This window comes from Eptatretus burgeri, chromosome 16 (assembly GCF_056783735.1).
Source record: "Eptatretus burgeri isolate ZD-2024b chromosome 16, Ebu_testis_v1, whole genome shotgun sequence".
Classification (NCBI taxonomy): Eukaryota; Metazoa; Chordata; class Myxini; order Myxiniformes; family Myxinidae; genus Eptatretus; species Eptatretus burgeri.
In genome coordinates, this window is record NC_140976.1 from 1,813,863 (window position 1) to 1,834,175 (window position 20,313).

Here is a 20,313-nt window from a genome sequence, read left to right on the forward strand (position 1 = left end):
AACCCTTGACTCTGACTCTACAAATTGAGCAGACGGCATCAGCCCACGGGTCCTCAAAACCTGCTGTGCTGCTCTTGAACTTCCTTTATCTCTGCCCTTTTCACCCTGTCATTTACCAGAGGTCATCATCCATATGCTTGGAAATCAGACAACATCCCAGTATCACATAAGAAAGCTGCAAAAATGGATCCTCTTAACTACAGATGAATTAACTTGCTTTCATAATCAGCAAGGTGATGGAATCCATCATCACAGTTGACACAAAATCATTCCTTTTCTCCAACAGCCTCATCTGAGATCATCGATTCAGATTCGAACCTGGTCACTCAACCTTGCACATGCTGCTTCGACTCTTCCAACAATGATGGAGGCCCTCAATATCAGACATGAGATTAGGGCTATCTCTCTGGACATATCTCGAGCTTATGATACAGTCTCACATCCTGCCTTGCTTTCCAAACTGTCTGCCCATGGAATCCAATCTTGGATTACTAACCTCCTCCACTCTCGTAGCCAAGGTGTCGCTCTCAACGGAACCCTTTCATGACTGGAGTGCCCCAAAGCAGTGTTCTAGCCCTCATATTATTCCTAATATTCATCAATGATCTCACTGACACTGGAAAATCCTCTTTGTCTCTTTGCTGATGACTCCACTCTCTGCTGTGACATCTCTCATTCTTCTGACAGACAAGCAGCAGCTTCTTTCCTCTCCTCAGACCTTGACAAAATTATAAACTGGTCAAACTCTTAATTTAATGTCTTCTAATCCTGACAAATCTCACATCCTCACCATGTCTCTCCGAAAGGACCGTCTGGAACCACCCCCCTCATCTACTCTCTCAACAATCCCCTTGAAAAAGTCCTTTCATTTAAGCTTTCGGGTCTCACCATCTGCTATGATCTTTCCTGGGAAAGCCACATCTCCAAGCTGGTCTACAAAGCCAGTCACCGACTGGGCATCCTCCTTTGTGCAAAGTCCTTCCTTGGCACACCAAAGCTTTCATCCGCAGTCTCATGGAGTACTGCTCCCCCTTCTGGGGTCGTGCTCCTGCCTCACACCTAGCTCGACTTCACGCTGTGGAAACCAAAGCTTTTAGGATCATTGGTATCTCTCACGATGAGGCTGAGTCCTTGGGTCTCTCACTGTCTCACCAGAGGCAGGTTGGTAGTCTTTCTGTCTTCCACTGTCTCCTCTCCGGCCTTGCCCCTCCCCTTCCCCTGTCTGTGAACTGTCCCCCCTATATTTCCTCAGGGTGCTCAAGGTTTGCCAAAAAACCCCTTCTGCTGAAACTGCCAAAATCAAGAAACACTGCTCACCTTCACAATTTCATTCCTCTTTTTTCCCACCTCCACAACAAACTCCAACACTCTCTTCAAGCCTACTCTTCCCTCCAGGTCTTCAAAACAGCTGTTCACCACCATCTCATATCTTCCCCATCGAAAATCTTGATCTTTACTACCCCCATTAATCCATCCCAAACCACCTCCTTCAAATTCCGTTTTCCTTCTTGAAAGTCCCTGTAGTACCATCTTGTTTACTCCGTGTACTCTGCCCCATCCCTATTCCTTCCACAGATATCCTATTGTGTCTGTTTCCCACTCCCACCCCTCGTCTTCTGCTTCGTTATATGTTTCTGTGTATTAGCTGTTACACAAGCCTCGACATGGTATACAAAAAAAACTTGAAAAAACAAAAAACAAATGACAATCAGGTTCATAAATTAAACAAAAAAACACGAAAATAAGCATCAAAGTTTGCTGCACGATTGGTACACGCTGGTAGTAGTGGGAGAAGCAGGAATTGTTAAGAGCCGGTGGTGACGATGGAAGAAGGTACTCTTACCCGAGACCGACGTATGTGCTGATGATGTATCTGAGCAGGTCCTGAGGTTTGAACTCGAGCTCTGCGAAGTCTCGCACCTTCAAGTGTCGGGCACGAGGACCAGCCAGGTGCTGCATGAAGTGATTCAGCATGGCAATGACACGGTCGCTCATTATCGGATGTACCAGTATCATCCGCACCCCTAATGAAGGGAGAGGAGAAATGAGTTTTGAAGGCTTGGAAACTTGGTCACAAGAGAGATTAAAAATTTAAACTTGTATGTGCATTTGGTTTACCAAAGGCATGTAATTTACCAAAGGCATGTAAGCATGTAGTGAGATGTCGTAAGAACACAAGGAGTGAGGGGGAGTAAGTGTTGTAATTAAGGTGCATGCTCACCGACCGAATGAATTAAGCACAACAGTTATTGGTTGTTTGATGAAAACAAATACGAGGTGATGCCCTCGTGACATCATTATGCTCTGTGTGATGATTTTGTACGAGCAGGGGCTAACCCCCCAGGCTAAAACTCGCATTCCTTTCCTGTAGTAATTGTCTGCAGACGACTGCAGTCGGACCTGTTACCAACTCCACTATATGAGAATACTACTCCCATAAACTATAGTTCTAACTGTAGCATTTTTGCCCGGGCCAGCGCTGCCCGGCTGGGTGTGCTTTTCCCGGAGGTGGTTTCAGGACATGTTGGACATTGAAAAGCTGTGGAGTGATTCGCCTCATGGTGGTTACCTTTTGCCTGCTGGCCGGCGGCAGCACTGCCGGACCCCACATCCCAAAATAGACTTTATAGCGGCCTTTGGTGGCCTCAAAACGGACGTCTGGTCGATGTGTGTGAGCTGAAAACCTTGCCCAGGTTCTGAAGTACCTAAACCCAAAAATTTGGGGCCTCGAGGTACTGTGGATCGGCAGTCAAAGAATAACGTACAAATGTGTAAACAAACATACAATCACGTGGAAATATTTACAAGATAAAATATCGTGGGGAAAAAACAGAACAACAAAAACTACCGAAACAAATCCAATTTTTTTTTTTTTTTTAATGTACAAATGAGCTGGTGACGGCAACATGACGATCTGAGAAATCCATCCCTGTCTGTTTTCACTAAATGAGAGGGAAGAGAAAACAAATCCATCCATCGTGATTGCATATCAGAGAGAGGGAGAGGAAAGCACCTGTCTGGCTTCTCATACAACCCTGACTGTTAAAACACCTCAAACTATACGAAGGTATCAATACAGGTGTACTTTGAGAATGTCAAAATTCAGAGACTGTAAACTGAAGAAGAAGAAGAAAAACAACAAAAAAACTACAACAAATGCACACTCAAAAGGAGGAGGTTCCTATTTTACAGTTACCAAGATATCAAACAAAGCACAAGATCATTACAATCAATGACTAATCACGTTAGGAGTGCACCAACCAACACAGATAACGATTCGTGGGTGGTGATGCAGTTTTAACGATACACACGGGAACAAGTTCATTCAGAAACGAGAAAGAGCAATCAGACATTGCAGACCCTCACCAGCAGGACTCGTTTTGTGTGGCAAAGGAATGAAAGGATGTACAAAATGAAAGGTCATCGATTGTAAATGAAAGGTCTAAATGGTCTAGTTGTTAAGGTGTAAAAGTCAAAGGTCTGAAAAGGTGTAAAGGGCAAAAGTATCTAAAGGGTCTTAAAAGGTCAAAGGAGTCTATCTATCTAAAGGGTATAATTTAAGGTCTCAAGGGTCCAAATTGTCTTTAAAAACATCTAAAAAGGGTACTAACAGGTCCGAAAGGTGTGAAGGTCTGAAGGCCTAAAGGGTTGAAAGTGGTTGAAGGGGGCTTAAGGGTCTAACAGGATATGAAGGATCTTTGGGGTCTTTCGGGTCTTCAGAGTCTTATGGTTCTAAAAAGTCTAAATGGTATTTGGGGTTCTGAAGGGTCTTTGGGGTGTCAAGAGGTCGCATGTAATAAACACACCAACTCTCAGTCTGTGTGGAGACAGAAAAACAAACAAGACAGACTCAAATGCAACATCGTCTCCTGTGGTGAGAGAAACCAGAACACATCCCAAAATGCAAGCGGACAAAATAAAGAAACACGGAAGGGATTAAAAACCCGTCCATCTCGCGTTGTGCGGCGGCGGACAAGCTAATAAGGACTATTTGAACGAAGTAACTTTGTCCTTTTGACCCAATTATTAATTATACTCCTCCATATTCTGATAATAAAGGTTTGTTGAAAATTTAATGACAAAAGCTGAAATGGTTAAAAAAAAAAGAAAATTGTACTGTGGATGGACAGACAGACAGACAGACAGACAGACACAAACAAGCGATTGCAAAACCCATCTCCTGCTTCGTGGGCAGACGGGTAACTAGTAATTACCAATTAGACAACAACCAGTCTGGCACAGGTGGACGACACCTACTCGAGACTCCCATCAATCACATCAACTATACAGCTGAACACACTGACCAATCACATCAATTGGATAGCTGAACACGCTGACCAATCACATCAATTGGATAGCTGAACACGCTGACCAATCACAATCATATAGCTGAACACGCTGACCAATCACAATCATATAGCTGAACACACTGACCAATCACATCAATCGGATAGCCGAACACACTGTCCAATCAGACACACCTTGAACATTACAATACGACTATCCTCTCCTACTTTGTATACGTTTTGACATTTCCTTCACTACATCCCTCGAGAATGACAAAATTCAGACTTTTTTTATCTGTGAAAGTAAAAGCAACAATTGAGAAGGTGAGCAGGGGAATGAAATGGATGCCACACAAGCTAAAAGACATCACCTCTGAGACAAGTCATACCTGGGGTGAGGCAGGCGAGCGTGTGGAGAGTCTCCAATGCCATGACGTTGTGAAATCGTGCCAACTGGATCAGCTGTTGAAGAGAGGAGCGCCTCTCACCTGCAGGAACTTCAGATTCTCCCTCCACTTCCTGCTGCCGAACTTTGATCTGGCTGAGGTACTGGGAGTGAAGAATAGGACAACAAGATCTGTATCGTACATCACACGGGGATAGATAGAAACGCCCAATTTATGGAGCTGTCAAATGTGGCAAAGCATGGGAAAATGGTGAATTCCACAATTCTTCTGATTCTGACGCACATACTCTGTTACAGAGCATCGGTACTGCCAAGGCAGTTTCTTGGCAAGGCGATGCTGGGTGGTTTGCCGTTGCCTTTTCAGCAGTTAGTCGGGTTAAGAATTTGTAATTTGTTCAGGATGCTGGTTATCGCTCAGCTACTCTTTGCGAAGGATACCGTGTGATCTTTAACGTCCATCAACGAATTCTGGCAGACGGGACGCCGGACGGCACACACATTGATGAATCAGCATGCATGTGAAACCGTTTATGGCTGGGTCGGGAATCGAACCCAAGCAAGAGACAGCTTAGAGGTGAGTGTGCATACCTCTCCATCTTGCTAGCCCGAATTGCACAACACAGGATATTAAAATATGGGAGAGAGAATGATGCAGAGAAAATAACTCATCAGATATTCAGTAAAACCACCTGCAGATGTTTCATTGGGTCAGAGATCGTAAATGAGAATTTGTGAAGCAAAGTATTGTTATTGTCGTGTGGTCTTCAACGACACTCACCCCCGCCTGCAGGGTATGGGATGAAAAGGTCTCTGCGCACGCCGGGTTAATTTGGCGCAAATTGGCATCTCCGAATGCAACGACCATGGCGGAACCACAGACAAGAACAGTTGAGCAGAACACAAACGTTCCATTTTGAGGCGCGTAAGCACGTATCCAATGTGCTGGTCGAACGGATTAATCGGCCAATTTCACAAAGTGCTTTGGAGCCCACTTCCGATGACCACACAAGTTTTCATCAAAACAAGGGTTTATTAAAAGAACAAACGGAGATAAGGGGAGAAAGCACGGCCACATATGATCACAATTAAACTAGAAGGGCACTCGGTAGAGCACACAACTCCGCCACGCACTACCTGATCCACGAAACATATCTGGCCCAATACATGTTTGAAATATCATTCCAGACAGTACTATATCATTTTTGGCCCAATCTCTCAATGGTAAAAAAAAAAAAAAAAATCACTTTAGAAATTAAATAATTCTCTATCCAGATCCAGATTCGGATCTTCACCAAAATCGAAACAATCCTTCCTTGTCACACGCACAACCTGTCCACCAAGTTTCATCCGAATCCATTCACAACTTTTTGAGATATCGTGCTACATATCATCATTGGCCCGATCTCTCAATGGTGAAAAATCACTTCAAAAAGTCCAGTCGTCGTTTCCGGATCCGGATCTTCACCCAAAATCGAATCGGTTTGTTCTTGTCACACACCCAACCTTTTCACAAAATTTTGGCTGTCAGAGATAACGGTCATTGATTGTAAATTGATAATGGTCAACATAACCTGCAGGGGAAGAGGCCAGGTGTGCAAAGATGTGTTCGAGTGACGGTATCTCACAAGGAATACCTGAATCGCTTCATCCAAAAGGAACGTCGCATCGTTGAGAAGGATGTTGAGAAAACGAAGGAGGAGTGGAGCAGGTGCTGCCTCCATTTGTTCCATTGCATTATTTACCAGATCCTGCAGGAGAGACGGGCCTTATAAACTTGTCCAAAGCTCATGGAACCTGTACAAGTGAAGGTTGAGACGAGGAAGGGATATTCAAAGAAAACTGTGGGGAAAAGGGGACATGGCAACACAACACGAGAGATCTCATAGCCCCGTAAACCCTCCAACCCCACCACCACCCTCGCACACCCCCATCGTCACGGCCACACGAGTCATGTTCAGAGGGGCATGCCTTCCAGTGCAACTTAAAATGCACGTTTATCTTCACTCACAGCCATTGCTCACTCACTCATGCCACGCAAATTGGGAATGAAGAGGAGAAAAAATAAAAATGGAATCAAGTGATTCAGATTCACACGTTTGACATCCTCCATACATGGCTTGATGGCACTGAGACTTTGGGTTCAAATCAAATTTGATACACCATGTTCATTTTTCCATTGTCTACCAGTTGATGTACAAGCTCCTGCACAAGTTCAACATCACTCATAAAAAAATAAATAAATCAACAATCAACCTATATGCACACTCACATACGTATCAAGATAAATCAAAAAGTTTTTTTTTAAACCTCTGCATTTGAAACACTCCGAAAGAGGCCCGATTGCAATTGGCGATGCACACCCCATGTTGGAGTTGTCACATTCTAAAACACCTTGATCATCAACAGGGACAACACACACACACACACACACACACACACACACACACACACACACACACACACACACACACACACACACACACACACACACACACACACACACACACACACACACACACACACACACACACACACACACGGATCTTTTACATGTGTGAAGCACCACAGGGAGAATCTGCGTTAAACCACAGGATGCTCTACGGACCGCAAGGCAAGCGGGCAGACAGCGAGGCATGCGGACGGACAGTGAGGCAAGCGGACGGACAGCGAGGCAAGCGGACGGACAGCGAGGCAAGCGGGTGGACCGTGAGGCAATCTGACGGACCGCGAGCCACCAAGCGGACAGACCGCGAGCCACCAAGCGGACGGACCGCGAGCCACCAAGCGGACGGACCGCGAGCCACCAAGCGGACGGACCGCGAGCCACCAAGCGGACGGACCGCGAGCCACCAAGCGGACAGACCGCGAGCCACCAAGCGGACGGACCGCGAGCCACCAAGCGGACGGACCGCGAGCCACCAAGCGGACGGACCGCGAGCCACCAAGCGGACGGACCGCGAGCCAACAAGCAGACGGACCGCGAGCCACAAAGCAGACGGACCACAAGCCAAGCAAACAGACCGCAAGGCAAGCAAACTAACCACTAGCCAAACAAACTAAAACTAACCACTAGCCAAACAAACTAAAACTAACCACGAGCCATGCAAACCATAAAGAAGTTACATCACTCCCTCAGAGTGACAATGTGATGCTTGTCCGTACCGTGACGGTGCACTGGTAGCTCGCAGTGTCCCACATTCGCCTCAGTATAGGGTACATGGGGCGCCGGTAGTTGAACTTCTGTTCAAACTGGTGAGGGTCTCCTGGTGGTGTGAATTGGGGGGGGTCACAGTCGAGCTATATCAGCTTGCACGGGCTGGAACAACCAACATCGATGCTCGTTTGTTGAGACGTTTCATTATACTAAAAGCAGCTCACATAGGATGCATGGTGGGGGTGTGGGGGGGTGAGGTGGTTAAAAATTTTTAAAATTGTATTCCCAGGTGTTCAAGGTTGGGGGAGAACTGTAATTCTTTCTCTGTATAAACATAGATGGTGTCGTGCCAATCACAGTGGGAGAGGGTTTAACAAATCATACTTCATCCTATTCTGTAATGGTCACATTTGTGTGGGGTTGGCTGGGGGAAGCTCGGCCAAAGTTTTTCACAAACTGACTGGCCAGGCCTGACGTTTTACTGAGGTTGGGGCAGGAATTCGTAATTTGTTCAGTGTGCTGGCGATAGCATGCCATCTCTTTGCGAAGGACACCGTGGGGTCTTTAACATCCACAACTTATGTTGGAAGACGGGATGCCCAGTTTAACGTCCATCTAAGGGACGGAACACACATTGATGAATCACCATGCCAGAGAAACAGCGTGATGACAGTTTATAGCCGGCTCGGGATTCAAACCGAGGCGAGACAGCTTAGAGGAGAGTGTGCGTACCTTGAGACAATCCTGTCAGCCCCCAATTCCGTCATACTACAATATGAATTACCCCATCCGTAATCAAGGGACTATGAACACCAACCTGTCTGTAATTCCGGGCGGGGGGGGGGGGAAATCACACAAACCCATCCGTAATCCCATCGGGGGAGGGAATCACACAAACCCGTCTGTAATCCCAGGTGGGAGGAGAAGGGGGGAAAATCACACCAAGTTGTCCGTCATCCAATGGGGGGGGTTACACCAACCCGTCCGTAATCCCATTGGGGGGGGGGTCACACCAACCCGTCCACAATCCCATTGGGGGGGCTCACACCAACCCATCCACAATCCCATTGGGGGGGGTCACACCAACCCGTCCACAATCCCAGGGGGGAGGGGACGGGGGAAAAAATCACACCAAGTCGTCCGTAATCCAAGGGGAGATCAAACCAACCCCTCCGTATTCTTGGGGGGATTACACCAACTTGTCCGGATTCATGGGGGAATTGGACATTCTGGAAATTGGAAATGTTTGTGAATTGATTAAATATTAAAGTGACTTTCACTGCACAAAAATGTGGGGGAAAAAAAACAATGAAAGACCGGTTTGGATCCTCAGTAAACATGACCAAGTTATGCCCAATGAGGTTCAGTTCAAACTTCATAACAAACTCCTCTTAACCGATGTAACCCCCCCCCCCAGGTATCTGCAGGGCACATGCAGCCCACCAAGAACCCCCTTCTGGTAAAACTACCTAAACCCAGAATCACTGCTCACCTCCACTCATTTGTTCCATTTTTTTTCTCACCTTTGGAATAAACTCCCACACTCTCTTCAATCCCATTCTTCCCTCCAGGCCTTCACAACAGCTGTTCATCACCAACTCGGATCACCCATCCTCAACCATGATCTTTTACACTCCCATTAACCTTCCACGAGTCCACCTCTTTCCAAGTTTCCAGTATGTCCTTCCTGAGAGTTTACAGCTATTTCCATCTTGGTCACCCCCGTGTCCTCCACTAGCCCTCACCCCTCAACTGTGCTGTTGGTGTGTTCCCCAACCCCCTCTCTTTTTATTGCTCTTTCCGTTCTGTTACATCGTGACCCGTTCTATGATCCAATCCCTCCACGAGCCTTGACATTGTATCCAAAAAAAGAACCATCTGCTCACCAGTGAATTCTATGTCAACGAAGACCAACAGTAGGGCACGAGTTAGTGCAGCAGGGTGAGCGAACTGGCTGAAAGCTCGGGCACGCGCAAAAGAAGGTGCTGGTGGTGCAGTGGCAGGCTCGGAGTCCATCGGATCCGCAGGAGGCAATAAGGCTTCCAGAACTTCAGCCAAACGTGCACGAAGATGGGGGTTACTCATTCTAAAAGGTGAACATCAAAGGGAGGATGGAGAAAGACATGCTCAAAATGTGGAAGATGCACGTATTGGCACTCACCACGCAGAGCAAAGTGGAAAAGTTGATGAGGAGAAGGAAAGCAAGAAAATCAGAGAAGGGGACAATATAAAGTACCTGTCAGGGCTGCCCATGAATGCACAGATGAAGTTGAAAAAGTAGGGCAAACAAGCCGAGGATTGCTCCATGGTCTCCGGTGAAAACCTCCCAGCCATCACCAGGCAATCAACCAAATTGTCAGCGAACAGCTCTGCCAGAACGTCAATAAAAAGAATCTGGACATTTCCCACCAATATTATCCTCAGTTTGCTCAATATTTCAGACTGGCATCCCACAGTGACAACCACGAGAATAACTCGTCAATCCAACTATTCCAAAAACACATATTGGATACACATCGACCCATCACCCCCACCCCATGCCCAGAAACAACACTTCCTCACCCTCCAATGCCAAATCAGCAATCTCAACAATGCAAAATCCCAACACCATACCCTACATCCACATCAACACAAAAAAAACTTCTTCAACGTGTAGGTTCTCACCAAGAAAGTAAGGTAGCATCGATGAGTGTGAAACGGGCAGCAGTGGAAAGCGCACACACACAAATTCACGATTCGTTTTCACTCCTATTCCACTCAACGCGTCCTGTGCATGCAGCTCTCTTTCCATGTCTTTCTGAAACCCTTCTTCCTCTTCTCCAAGCTCACATCCGTGGTTCTTCGTATCAGTCTTGGCTGCTTCCTGCCAATGACCCTCATTATTCATTTCATTTTTTTTATCAAAACTTCCCGTTGTTTTGCTAATCAATCCTTGGTCTTTGCTCAACACCATACCAACCTCTCTACCTTCTTGGTCGTTTTTCTTTCCAACCTTCCCACCAATTGGCGTTGCATCTGGCCCACCCACCACATCATCTCTTCTCCTTTCCCATCCCACTGCCAGCTGAACCCCGAGCGTTGCCGTAGCGAGTTGTAGACCAATGGTGTTCTGAACAAAATGAGGCTCCATCACAGATGCTTCCAGTGCGAGCCAGGCCCCCAAAGCCGACTGGAATCTTTCCTTGAGACGCCCCTCAGCATGGTTCCCCATGCTTCCAAAGGAGCTGCCTGATGAGTCCCCCTGTGCTTGCTGCCAAGCAACACGCAGCCGCTGCAAGTCACGATACAAATTGAGCAAACTTGCAATCAAACTGTGAGAAGGGGAAAAGGACTGGAATTACCAACAACCCAACACAAAATATATATATACATAGATAAATAAAAGAGCGCCGTAGATGTTTGACATTTATCTTCCCTTCGATGTTGGACTGTGTTAGCAAGAAGAAGATTAAAACATTTTCTACTTACTAACAACACCAAAACCAACATTAAAAGCATGTTTAATGTGAAGAGTGGAGGCAGAGCCATCGTCATGGGTGTCGAGTAAAAAGAGTGCTGTGCAGCATCATAACCAGGTGCATTGTAAATACCATATTAATATCATTACCGGTTTAGAGATACCCAAAACCTATCCTGCGTTACCGACAAAAGGAACAATTCCTTCATTCCCCACTTTTTACCTCCACCACCTAAAGTGGGTGGAAGTTATGTTTCACCTCTGCCTTTGTCTGTCTGTTCACAGGATATCTCAAAAAGTTGTGGACGGATTCGGACAAAACTTGGTGGATATGTTGTCTGTGTGTGTGACGAGGACCAATTGACGATTCTATCCGGATTGGAGATTTTTTTTTTTTAAATCTTCTAAGTGATTCTTCACCATTGAGAGATGGGACCAAAAACGATATATAGCAAGATATTTCAAAAATTTATGGACGAGTTATGACAGAACTAGGTGGATGAGTTGGTTAGGCAACAAGAAGAAGCCAATTCGATTTTGGTTCAGATCTAGAGCCAGATCCGGCCCATCAGTGGGATACTAAACGGAAACTGTTCATCCTAGCGGCGGTGTGCACTCTACTGAGAGCTCTTCTCGTTCTATTCTGCATATTACTAATCATCTTCATGCATTCATTCACCTCTGATCTTCTACTTACTAACAGTTTATCTCTCGAAGGAGCGGCAAGGTGAGGCAACTGTACATTTGGGGAGGCCATCCCAACTTAGTAAAATGTTTCCTGCACACTGAGAATAAGAACCAGCACTCTTGAAATGAGAAAGTTCATAGAACACCTTAACCCATGCAGACTTGAGAAAGAGAACATGGGAAGGATATTTTCAACTCTTGTTTTGCGTTTACAAGCACACAATCCATGTTAGATTTGTTCATGAACTTTGAATGACGGGCACGATGACAACCGCATGAAGCCGATGGGTCAAACGGAACAGTGCATAACTGAACCCCCTGGCAACTCTTCTCGGAGAGACCGACAATCTTGAAACGATCTTTGAGAAAGGATGCACCAGCCAGACAGACAGATCTTTTGGAGAAAGTTAGCTCCGTAGCTGCATCGCAAGGCGCCACCATTTTTTCTGAATCTCACGGTCACTCCGCCCTCAGAGCGTGGGACAAATCTGATTGGTCGAGAGGGCATAACATTTTGTCCAAGTATGGAGTGGACAAGATCGATACAGAAGAAAACTATCAGGAGGGAAAACTGCAAAATTTGGAAGGAGGAGGGATTTGGGTGGGTTTAACGAGGGTAGAAAAGATCATGGCTTTGGATTGGGGATGATCTGAGATTGTGATGTTCAAAATATAACATTCAATTGAAATTAATCTGTTCAGCGATCATAAAAATGGACTGATGGACAGACAGAGTGAAGCAATTGCTTAACCCCGCTTTGCGCTAAGTGTGTGGGGAAATTATTTTGTCCAGCAGTTTAGGAGTGGATAAAATTGTGGTGGTGCTCTTGCCTTACACCGAGCTCGACTTCATGCTGTGGAAACCAAGGCTCTCAGGATCATTGGCATCTCCCGCAATGAAGCCAAGTCTTTGTGTCTCACTCTCTCACCATAGGCAGGTCAGTGGTCTTTCCGTTTTCTACAGTCTCCTCTCTGGCCTTGCGCCCCCGTCCCCTACCCTATATTTCTGCAGGGCGCTCAAGGTCCGCCAAAAACCTTCTGGTGAAACTACCAAAATCAAGAACCACTGCTCACCTTCACTCTTTCATTCCTCTTTTTTCCCACCTCTGGAACAAACTCTCACACTCTCTTCAATTCCATTCCTCTCTCCAGGTCTTTAAAACACCTGTTCACCACCATCTCATATCTTCCCCCATATAAAATCTTGACATTTACTTCCCCGTTAATCCAACCCAAACACATCTCCTTCAAATTTCCTGTTTTCCTTCCTGAAAGTCCTTGTAGTACCATCTTGTTTACCCCCTGTTCCCTGCCCCATCCCTATCCCTTTCACAGATTTCCTATTGTCTTTGTTCCCCACTATTTTGTGCTTCCCTCTCTCCCCCATCCCCCCCCCAAATATCCAGCCTGGTTATATGTTATGTGTACTAGCTCTTACATGAGTGTCGACATGGTATTCAAAAAAGAAAAATAAAAAGAAGAAAGAAAGTGAAAGTAAAAAAATTAAGAAAATGGTGTCCAAGTGCAGTACCGATGTAGAACAAGACCAAGAGAGAACTGGGCCATGTGAAAGACTTCTGTGAGCATGTTGAATGAGGGTGGGAAATCGGGTGATACCGTGCCACGAGGCAGGAAGGGCGTCTCTTTATCCAACCCTGTAGAGGATGGAAAAATGTGGTAGAAGGACGAGTAGAGACAAATGGTTAGTTAGTTTTGACTGAAAGGAAAAGTTACATGTGTGGAAACAAGGTGGAAGAGGCAGAAGTGGGAAAGCCATTAACCATGGTAATTACATAACGAAAACTAGAGGGGGAGCACTCGGGAGAGTGCAAAACCTCCGCCGCCAATACTGCTGGGTCACTCAAGTGAACCTTATATCTTATTCATTAAATATGTCAACAGTGCTGAGAGTTAGAGTTCTTTTCTCCAACATTTTTTTTGGGGGGGGTGCGGGGGGTTGGAAATCACTTAAAACATGTAGAAATGCAAAAAAAAAAGAAATCGAAATTTTGTTGAAAAAAAAGTTGCAAAAAATGTTTTTTTCTCCAACAATTTTTTTGGGGGTGGGGGGGGTGGTTGGAAATCACTTAAAACATGCAGAAATGCAAAAAAAATTTTTTTTTTCTCTAACAATTTTTGGGGGGGTTGGAAATCACTTAAAACATGTAGAAATGCAAAAAAAAATTTCTCTAACAATTTTTTTTTGGGGGGGGGGTAACAAATTTTTTTGGGGAGGTTGGAAATCACTTAAAACGTAGAAATGCAAAAAAATATATATATATTTCTCAATTTTTTTTGGGGGGGGGGGTTGGAAATCACTTAAAACATGTAGAAATGCAAAAAAAAAAATTCTTTAACAATTTTTTTTTGGGGGGGGGGGACCAAGTCCAAAATCTAATGACATGATCCTTGGACCATACCTAACCCCCCACCAAGTTTCGTCAAAATCCGTCGAGGAGTTTTTCCGTAATACTGTTCACAAACAAACAAACAAACAAACATAAAGGGGTGAAAACAGTAACCTCCGATCTTCGATGGCGGAGGTTAATAAATCCTCAAAATTTAACTCATTAAATCATAGAGAAGGAAAGGCAAATTATACATCAAACAAAATGATATAAACCACCGTGTACGCACACATGCACACCTTTCATATGAACCCCTTTTTGCTGTCTTTCTTCAAGAGGTAGACCAGTAGCTAAACAGTACAGGGGGTCAAAAGTGGGCAGAAGATGACAGCCAGGCTCTGAAAATGGACGGCAAAGGCGTACGAGGACCCCGGCCAGGTTGAGTAGGCAGGTGTCCGGCGATAGCACCACCACGGGAGATTGGCTGGCCCAGAGGGTGCGATGAGGGCCGTTGGCATGCAAAAAATTGCCGAGCCATGTTAGCAGGCGTCCACGAGTTGTTTGGTTCTGAAGTAAGGAACGAAGAATGGCAGAGACGCGACCATGGAGTCGGGAAATGAGCTGTGTAGAAGTGGAAAAGCGATGTAGATAGAAGGAGAAAAGAAAAATGCATCATGAACAGATCTTCACCGAAGGTTGTATCAAAAGCCAACCTTTCAACTGGATGGAATCAACAGGACGTTGATTGTTAACCATTGTGGGAAGCAAGAAGCTGCTGTTTTAAGCTGTAAACCTTCGTCAGAGCAAGAGAGAGATGGGTTAGGGGTGACAGTTGAAAGACAGTAGGATGGGCGTGAGTCAGAGGTCAGTGAGTCACAGCAGAGTGATGGGTCATTGGGTGAGAATGATTATTTTGTGGAGGGTCAGGCTTCAGAGGTAAAGAGTCAAGAGGACTGGGACTGGGACAAAAGTGAAAACAATAGGGAAACTCGAAAGGCACTGGGTGGAGCGCATGCAGTCGTGGCCAAAAATATTGGCACCCTCACCCTTTTTCCAAATAATGTACCATTTCCTGCAGAAAATTGTTGAAATTAAAAAATATATTTTGGTATCAACATATGTATTCCTTTGGTTTGCAGTGGAACAAAACAAACAAAAAAAAGCTGAAATTTTTTTTCTAAATCTTAGCTTATTCCAACAAAGAAATCCTAAAATGGCCAGGACAATATTATTTGCACCTTTTAGAAGTTGTTCGAAATAATTTGATTTCAACCAGGTGATTCTCCTTTACTTTGGAAATGAACTCACCTGCGGTGAGTTACAGGTGCCTGCAATATAAAAATCACTCAATCAACCAGTTTGAATAGAGAAAAGGAGTCATTCTGCTGTTTTATGTCACTGTGTGCAATGAGCATGGAGAAAAGAAAGAAAACCAGAGAATTGTCTGAAGAGGTCAGACAAAAGATTGTAGCCAAACATGGACAATCTCAAGTCGACAAATCCATCTCCAGAGACCTTGATGTTCCTGTGTCCACCGTACACAATGTTATCAGGAAGTTTAAGGCCCATGGCACTGTTGCCAACCTCCCTGGACGTGGGAAAAGAGAAAGCTTGAAAAAGATCGCAGCGAAGGATTGTTCGAATGGTGGAGAAAGCACCTCGATCAACTGCCAAACAGATTCAAGCTGATCTTCAGACACAAGGTACGAGTTTCAACTCTCACCACCGTCGCCAACTCAATGAAAGGGGCTTCGGTTCTATGGTTGGAGACCCAGGAGGACCCCCCACTGCTGAGAGAGACAGAAGAAATCCTGACTGGAGTTTGCCAAAACACACCTGTACAAGCCAAAATCCTTCTGTGAGAATGTCCTGTGGATAGATGAGACCAAATTCGAGCTTTTTTTGGTGAAGTACATCATCTCTGTTTCCAGAATACAAAATGAAGCTTTCAAAGAAAAGAACACCTTTCCTGCAGTCAAACATGGAGGAGGTTCAGTGATGTTTTAGGGTTGCTGTGCTGCCTCTGACACTGGGTGTCTTGAATGTGTGCATGGCATCATTAAATCAGGAGATTACCAAGGAGGCATTTTGGAGCACAATGTTCAACCCAGTTGCAGAAAGCTGGGTCTCCGTCGAAGGTCAGGGGTCTTACAGCAGGACAATGACCCCAAACACACTTCAAAAAGCACCCAGGAATGGTTCAAGAAAAGTGCTGGACTGTTCTGAAGTGGCCAGCAATGAGTCCAGATCTAAATCCCATTGAACACCTGTGGGGAGATCTGAAAACAGCAGTTGGGAGAAGGCACCCTTCAAATCTGGAAGAACTGGAACAGTTTGTACAAGAAGAATAGAACAAACTACCAGTAGAGAGGTGTAGGAAGCTCGTTCATGGCTATCGGAAGTGCTTGACTGCAGGTATTTTGTCCAAAGTCTGTGCTACCTAATATATTAAGTCGAGGGTGTCAATAATTTTGTCAATGCCATTTATTTATTTTTGGATTTAAAAGGATATATTAAGTTCTGAATCAAAAAAAAAAAAAAAGGTTCTGTAATCTTAACAGTGAAATAAAGAATTGTGGAGACAAAATACTTTTGTCAATTTCAACTTATTTTTGGAGAAAACTGTAATTTGAAAAAAATGCAAGGGTGCCAATATTTTTGGCTGCAATTGTACCTCCGCCACACAATGCCTGATCCACGAGAACATATTTTGAAATATCATGCTACACAGTACTTTATCGTTTTTGGCCCGATCTCTCAATGGTGAAGAATCACTTTAAAAATTAAATAATTCCCGTATCCAGATCAGGATCCGGATCTTCACCAAAGTCGAATCAATTCGTCCTCGTCACACACCCAACCTGTCCACCAAGTTTCATCCGAATCCGTTCACCAGTGATCGGGCCAATAACGATATCGTACTGTATAGCAAGATATTTCAAAAATGTATCGAGTCCGATATGTTCTCCTGGATGAGGTATTGCGTGGCGGAGGTATGCGCTCTCCCTCGTGCCCTTTTAGTTATTTGTAGCGTGTATAAAGTTTATTTTGTGTACTTTTTAAATATCCTTCGGCCACTTCTTGTTTTTCCCATATTATTTTCACTTTTCTCCAAATTCCAGTCCTCTTGACGTTTAACCGCTGAACGTTGACCTTCCCTGTGAAAATCAGTCAGTCATTCTCACCCCCATGGGGTCCACGACTCCACCCCCCCTCCCCCGACATCACCAAAACGAACTCACAACCCGATACACACCCCCACCTCTATCCCTCCTTTCCCCTGCACTGATGAAGGGTTATTGCTCAAAACCTCAGCTTCTCCTAGCTTCCCAAGGCAGTTTGTACACCTCAATCAACATCCTGTTGATTTCACCCATTGTTCTATCCGTCCGCCAACGCAAGTAGACACTTGGCTTCACCAACAAGACCGGTTCAACACTTGGTCATTGTTTAATCAAAGTGCATTTGCAAAGACTAAAGTACAGCAAGAGTACAACCATATGCTGGTCGTATGGCAGCTTAGCTGCCGGGGTAGCTATCATTTCTTGAAGCGCGACTGTGTCGCTGATGCAGTGCCCCTCTACCAGTACACACACTGGAACTAGTACTCATTTCGCCGACCTCGGAAGGATGACATGCTGAGTCAACCCCCTGGTGTATTAATTCAGCGGCCGACGGGGCTTGAACTCAGGACCCGAGGATCCCAAGCCGCCACCCTAACCACTGAGCCAACACCAGGCTATAGTACAACCATATGATAGATCAAGGCAAATGCCTCTTGCCACTTGTATCTAATAAAAGATGGCCTTGTGTATGCTCGAGAAGGAATGAGGTGAGGTTTTGGGAAGGTGGGGAGAAAGAAAAATTAACGTGGGGGAAGAGAGGGAGCAAAGAAGCAGTGGTCATAATGGAGGGGGTGGGGTAGTTGTGGTTGGGGAGGGGGGGACAGAGGTCATGTAGGTGGACATTTCTCACCTGGTGTACCCTGCTTTTCTGTGCTTGAACCTCCAGAGGGGAAAGATGTGTGGGATGAGGGAAGTACTCAGAATGGGGGAGTGTAAGTGAGAGAGGAAAGGCAGAGGGAGAGAGAGAAAGGGGTGAGGGAATAGCTGACGGTGAAAGAGCAAGACCGAGGAGCGAACTGCTGAAGGATGATGCACTTCCACTCAAAGTTGATCTTCCCAGGTGCTCCATTAATACCTTAGAGAGTTTAAGAAGCCAGGAGAACAAAATGAGTTTCAGTTGAGGATGGTAAAACACATCCCATTATGCTCATCACCACAAGTATATTATCCTCAACAAGGAGACTCAAAATTGACAAACCTGGGCAAGAATGGGTTTTCGTGACCAGGTGAGGAGCAATTCTAACAAGGGCTCCAGCTGCGGATGTTCTAGGCGCAAGTCCTGGAGGTCTTCGACCACGACATCCAAAACTGGAATGAGAGCTTCATTCACCACTTCTGCATCTTGCGTTCCACCCCCACTCTGAGCTTCTCCAGCTCCCAAGGTGTCGAGCACTGCCATCATAAAGTCCCAGCCTTTGGCTCCACCTGCAGAAGGTATTTTGGGTCATGTGGTTGTGAATGAGAACCACCTCCTCCCTCCCTAAAACTTAATTCATAGTCTTTGTCACCTCTTCCACTTACCAGTAAGTAGGACCTGCAAGAGCTGGCGAGGTGGACTTTGATCAGTCAACAGGCCGGAAGTGAGAAGCATCGTGCCTGCTTGTACAGCGCATACTTTCTGACATCTTTCCACGCAGTTCAGGAGAGAATGGGGAACATGGCTAGCCTGCACAAACAAAACTCTGATCACTGCACAAACAAAACAACATTGCAGCCACTCTGATCACCAACAACAAAACAAGTTTAAATCTCTCACCCAAGCCCTGTGATACTCAAATCATTATTTTTCTCTATTTCCTCCACATCCGCTCTCTTCTTTCTCCCACACCTCATTTTGGGCACGGACAAAAGAAGAGAAGAGGTAAAGAACGGCAGCTCTCTCTGCGGCCTCTTCTTCCGCTGCATGCATTCCGATTCTTCTTCCTGTGCCACCTTCCGAGACCCCTCCATCATCCACCCAAACTAACTGCTCCTTCGGAGATGGCATTAAGAGCCGAGAAAAAACAGCCTGGCGGTGGAAATTAAGAATAATGAGGAAGTTAAAACAATGACAGTGGGCAGAAAAATGAATAACTGTTTGGGAGGAGGGAAATTTCAAGGGATGAGGAAGAATCCAATTTCAAGAAAAACCTGAGAGGGGAAGAGATGAGGGGAGGAGAGAAATGAGGGGGGAGAGAGAGAGATGAGGGGGGAGAGAGAGAGATGAGGGGGGGAGAGAGATGAGGGGGGAGAGAGAGATGAGGGGGGGAGAGAGAGATGAGGGGGGAGAGAGAGAGAGATGAGGGGGGAGAGAGAGAGATGAGGGGGGAGAGAGAGAGATGAGGGGGGAGAGAGAGATGAGGGGGGAGAGAGAGATGAGGGGGAGAGAGAGATGAGGGGGAGAGAGAGATGAGGGGGAGAGAGATGAGGGGGAGAGAGATGAGGGGGAGAGAGAGATGAGGGGGGAGAGAGAGATGAGGGGGGAGAGAGAGATGAGGGGGAGAGAGATGAGGGGGAGAGAGATGAGGGGGAGAGAGATGAGGGGGGAGAGACGGGGGGAGAGACGGGGGGAGAGACGGGGGGAGAGACGGGGGAGAGACGGGGGGGAGAGACGGGGGGAGAGACGGGGGGGAGAGACGGGGGGAGAGACGGGGGGAGAGAGACGGGGGGAGAGAGACGGGGGAGAGAGACGGGGGGAGAGAGACGGGGGGGAGAGAGACGGGGGGGAGAGAGACGGGGGGAGAGAGACGGGGGAGAGAGAGACGGGGGGGAGAGAGACGGGGGGGAGAGAGACGGGGGGGAGAGAGAGACGGGGGGAGAGAGAGACGGGGGGAGAGAGAGACGGGGGGAGAGAGAGACGGGGGAGAGAGA

The 20,313-nt window shown here is 46.1% G+C and overlaps 1 protein-coding gene across 6 annotated transcripts in view; it reads right to left on the minus strand.

Moving 5' to 3' along the window:
* The window catches only part of UBE4A (ubiquitination factor E4A), a 66,452-nt gene that overhangs the window by 15,837 nt on the left and 30,302 nt on the right, over positions 1 to 20,313 (minus strand). For 4 of the 6 annotated variants that reach the window (XM_085859153.1, XM_085859154.1, XM_085859155.1 and 1 more), the window contains exons 5-17: positions 19,292 to 19,471; positions 18,985 to 19,129; positions 18,662 to 18,888; positions 18,314 to 18,538; positions 14,638 to 14,959; positions 13,522 to 13,645; positions 10,511 to 11,157; positions 10,083 to 10,215; positions 9,733 to 9,932; positions 7,855 to 7,955; positions 6,327 to 6,440; positions 4,676 to 4,835; positions 1,844 to 2,024 (exon numbers count right to left, since the gene is read on the minus strand). In XM_085859153.1, coding sequence (XP_085715279.1) covers positions 1,844 to 2,024; positions 4,676 to 4,835; positions 6,327 to 6,440; positions 7,855 to 7,955; positions 9,733 to 9,932; positions 10,083 to 10,215; positions 10,511 to 11,157; positions 13,522 to 13,645; positions 14,638 to 14,959; positions 18,314 to 18,538; positions 18,662 to 18,888; positions 18,985 to 19,129; positions 19,292 to 19,471 — 2,759 coding nt within the window. The remainder of the gene's footprint in view (positions 1 to 1,843; positions 2,025 to 4,675; positions 4,836 to 6,326; positions 6,441 to 7,854; positions 7,956 to 9,732; positions 9,933 to 10,082; positions 10,216 to 10,510; positions 11,158 to 13,521; positions 13,646 to 14,637; positions 14,960 to 18,313; positions 18,539 to 18,661; positions 18,889 to 18,984; positions 19,130 to 19,291; positions 19,472 to 20,313) is intronic. The other 2 variants (XM_085859158.1, XM_085859157.1) reach the window with 2 other exon arrangements.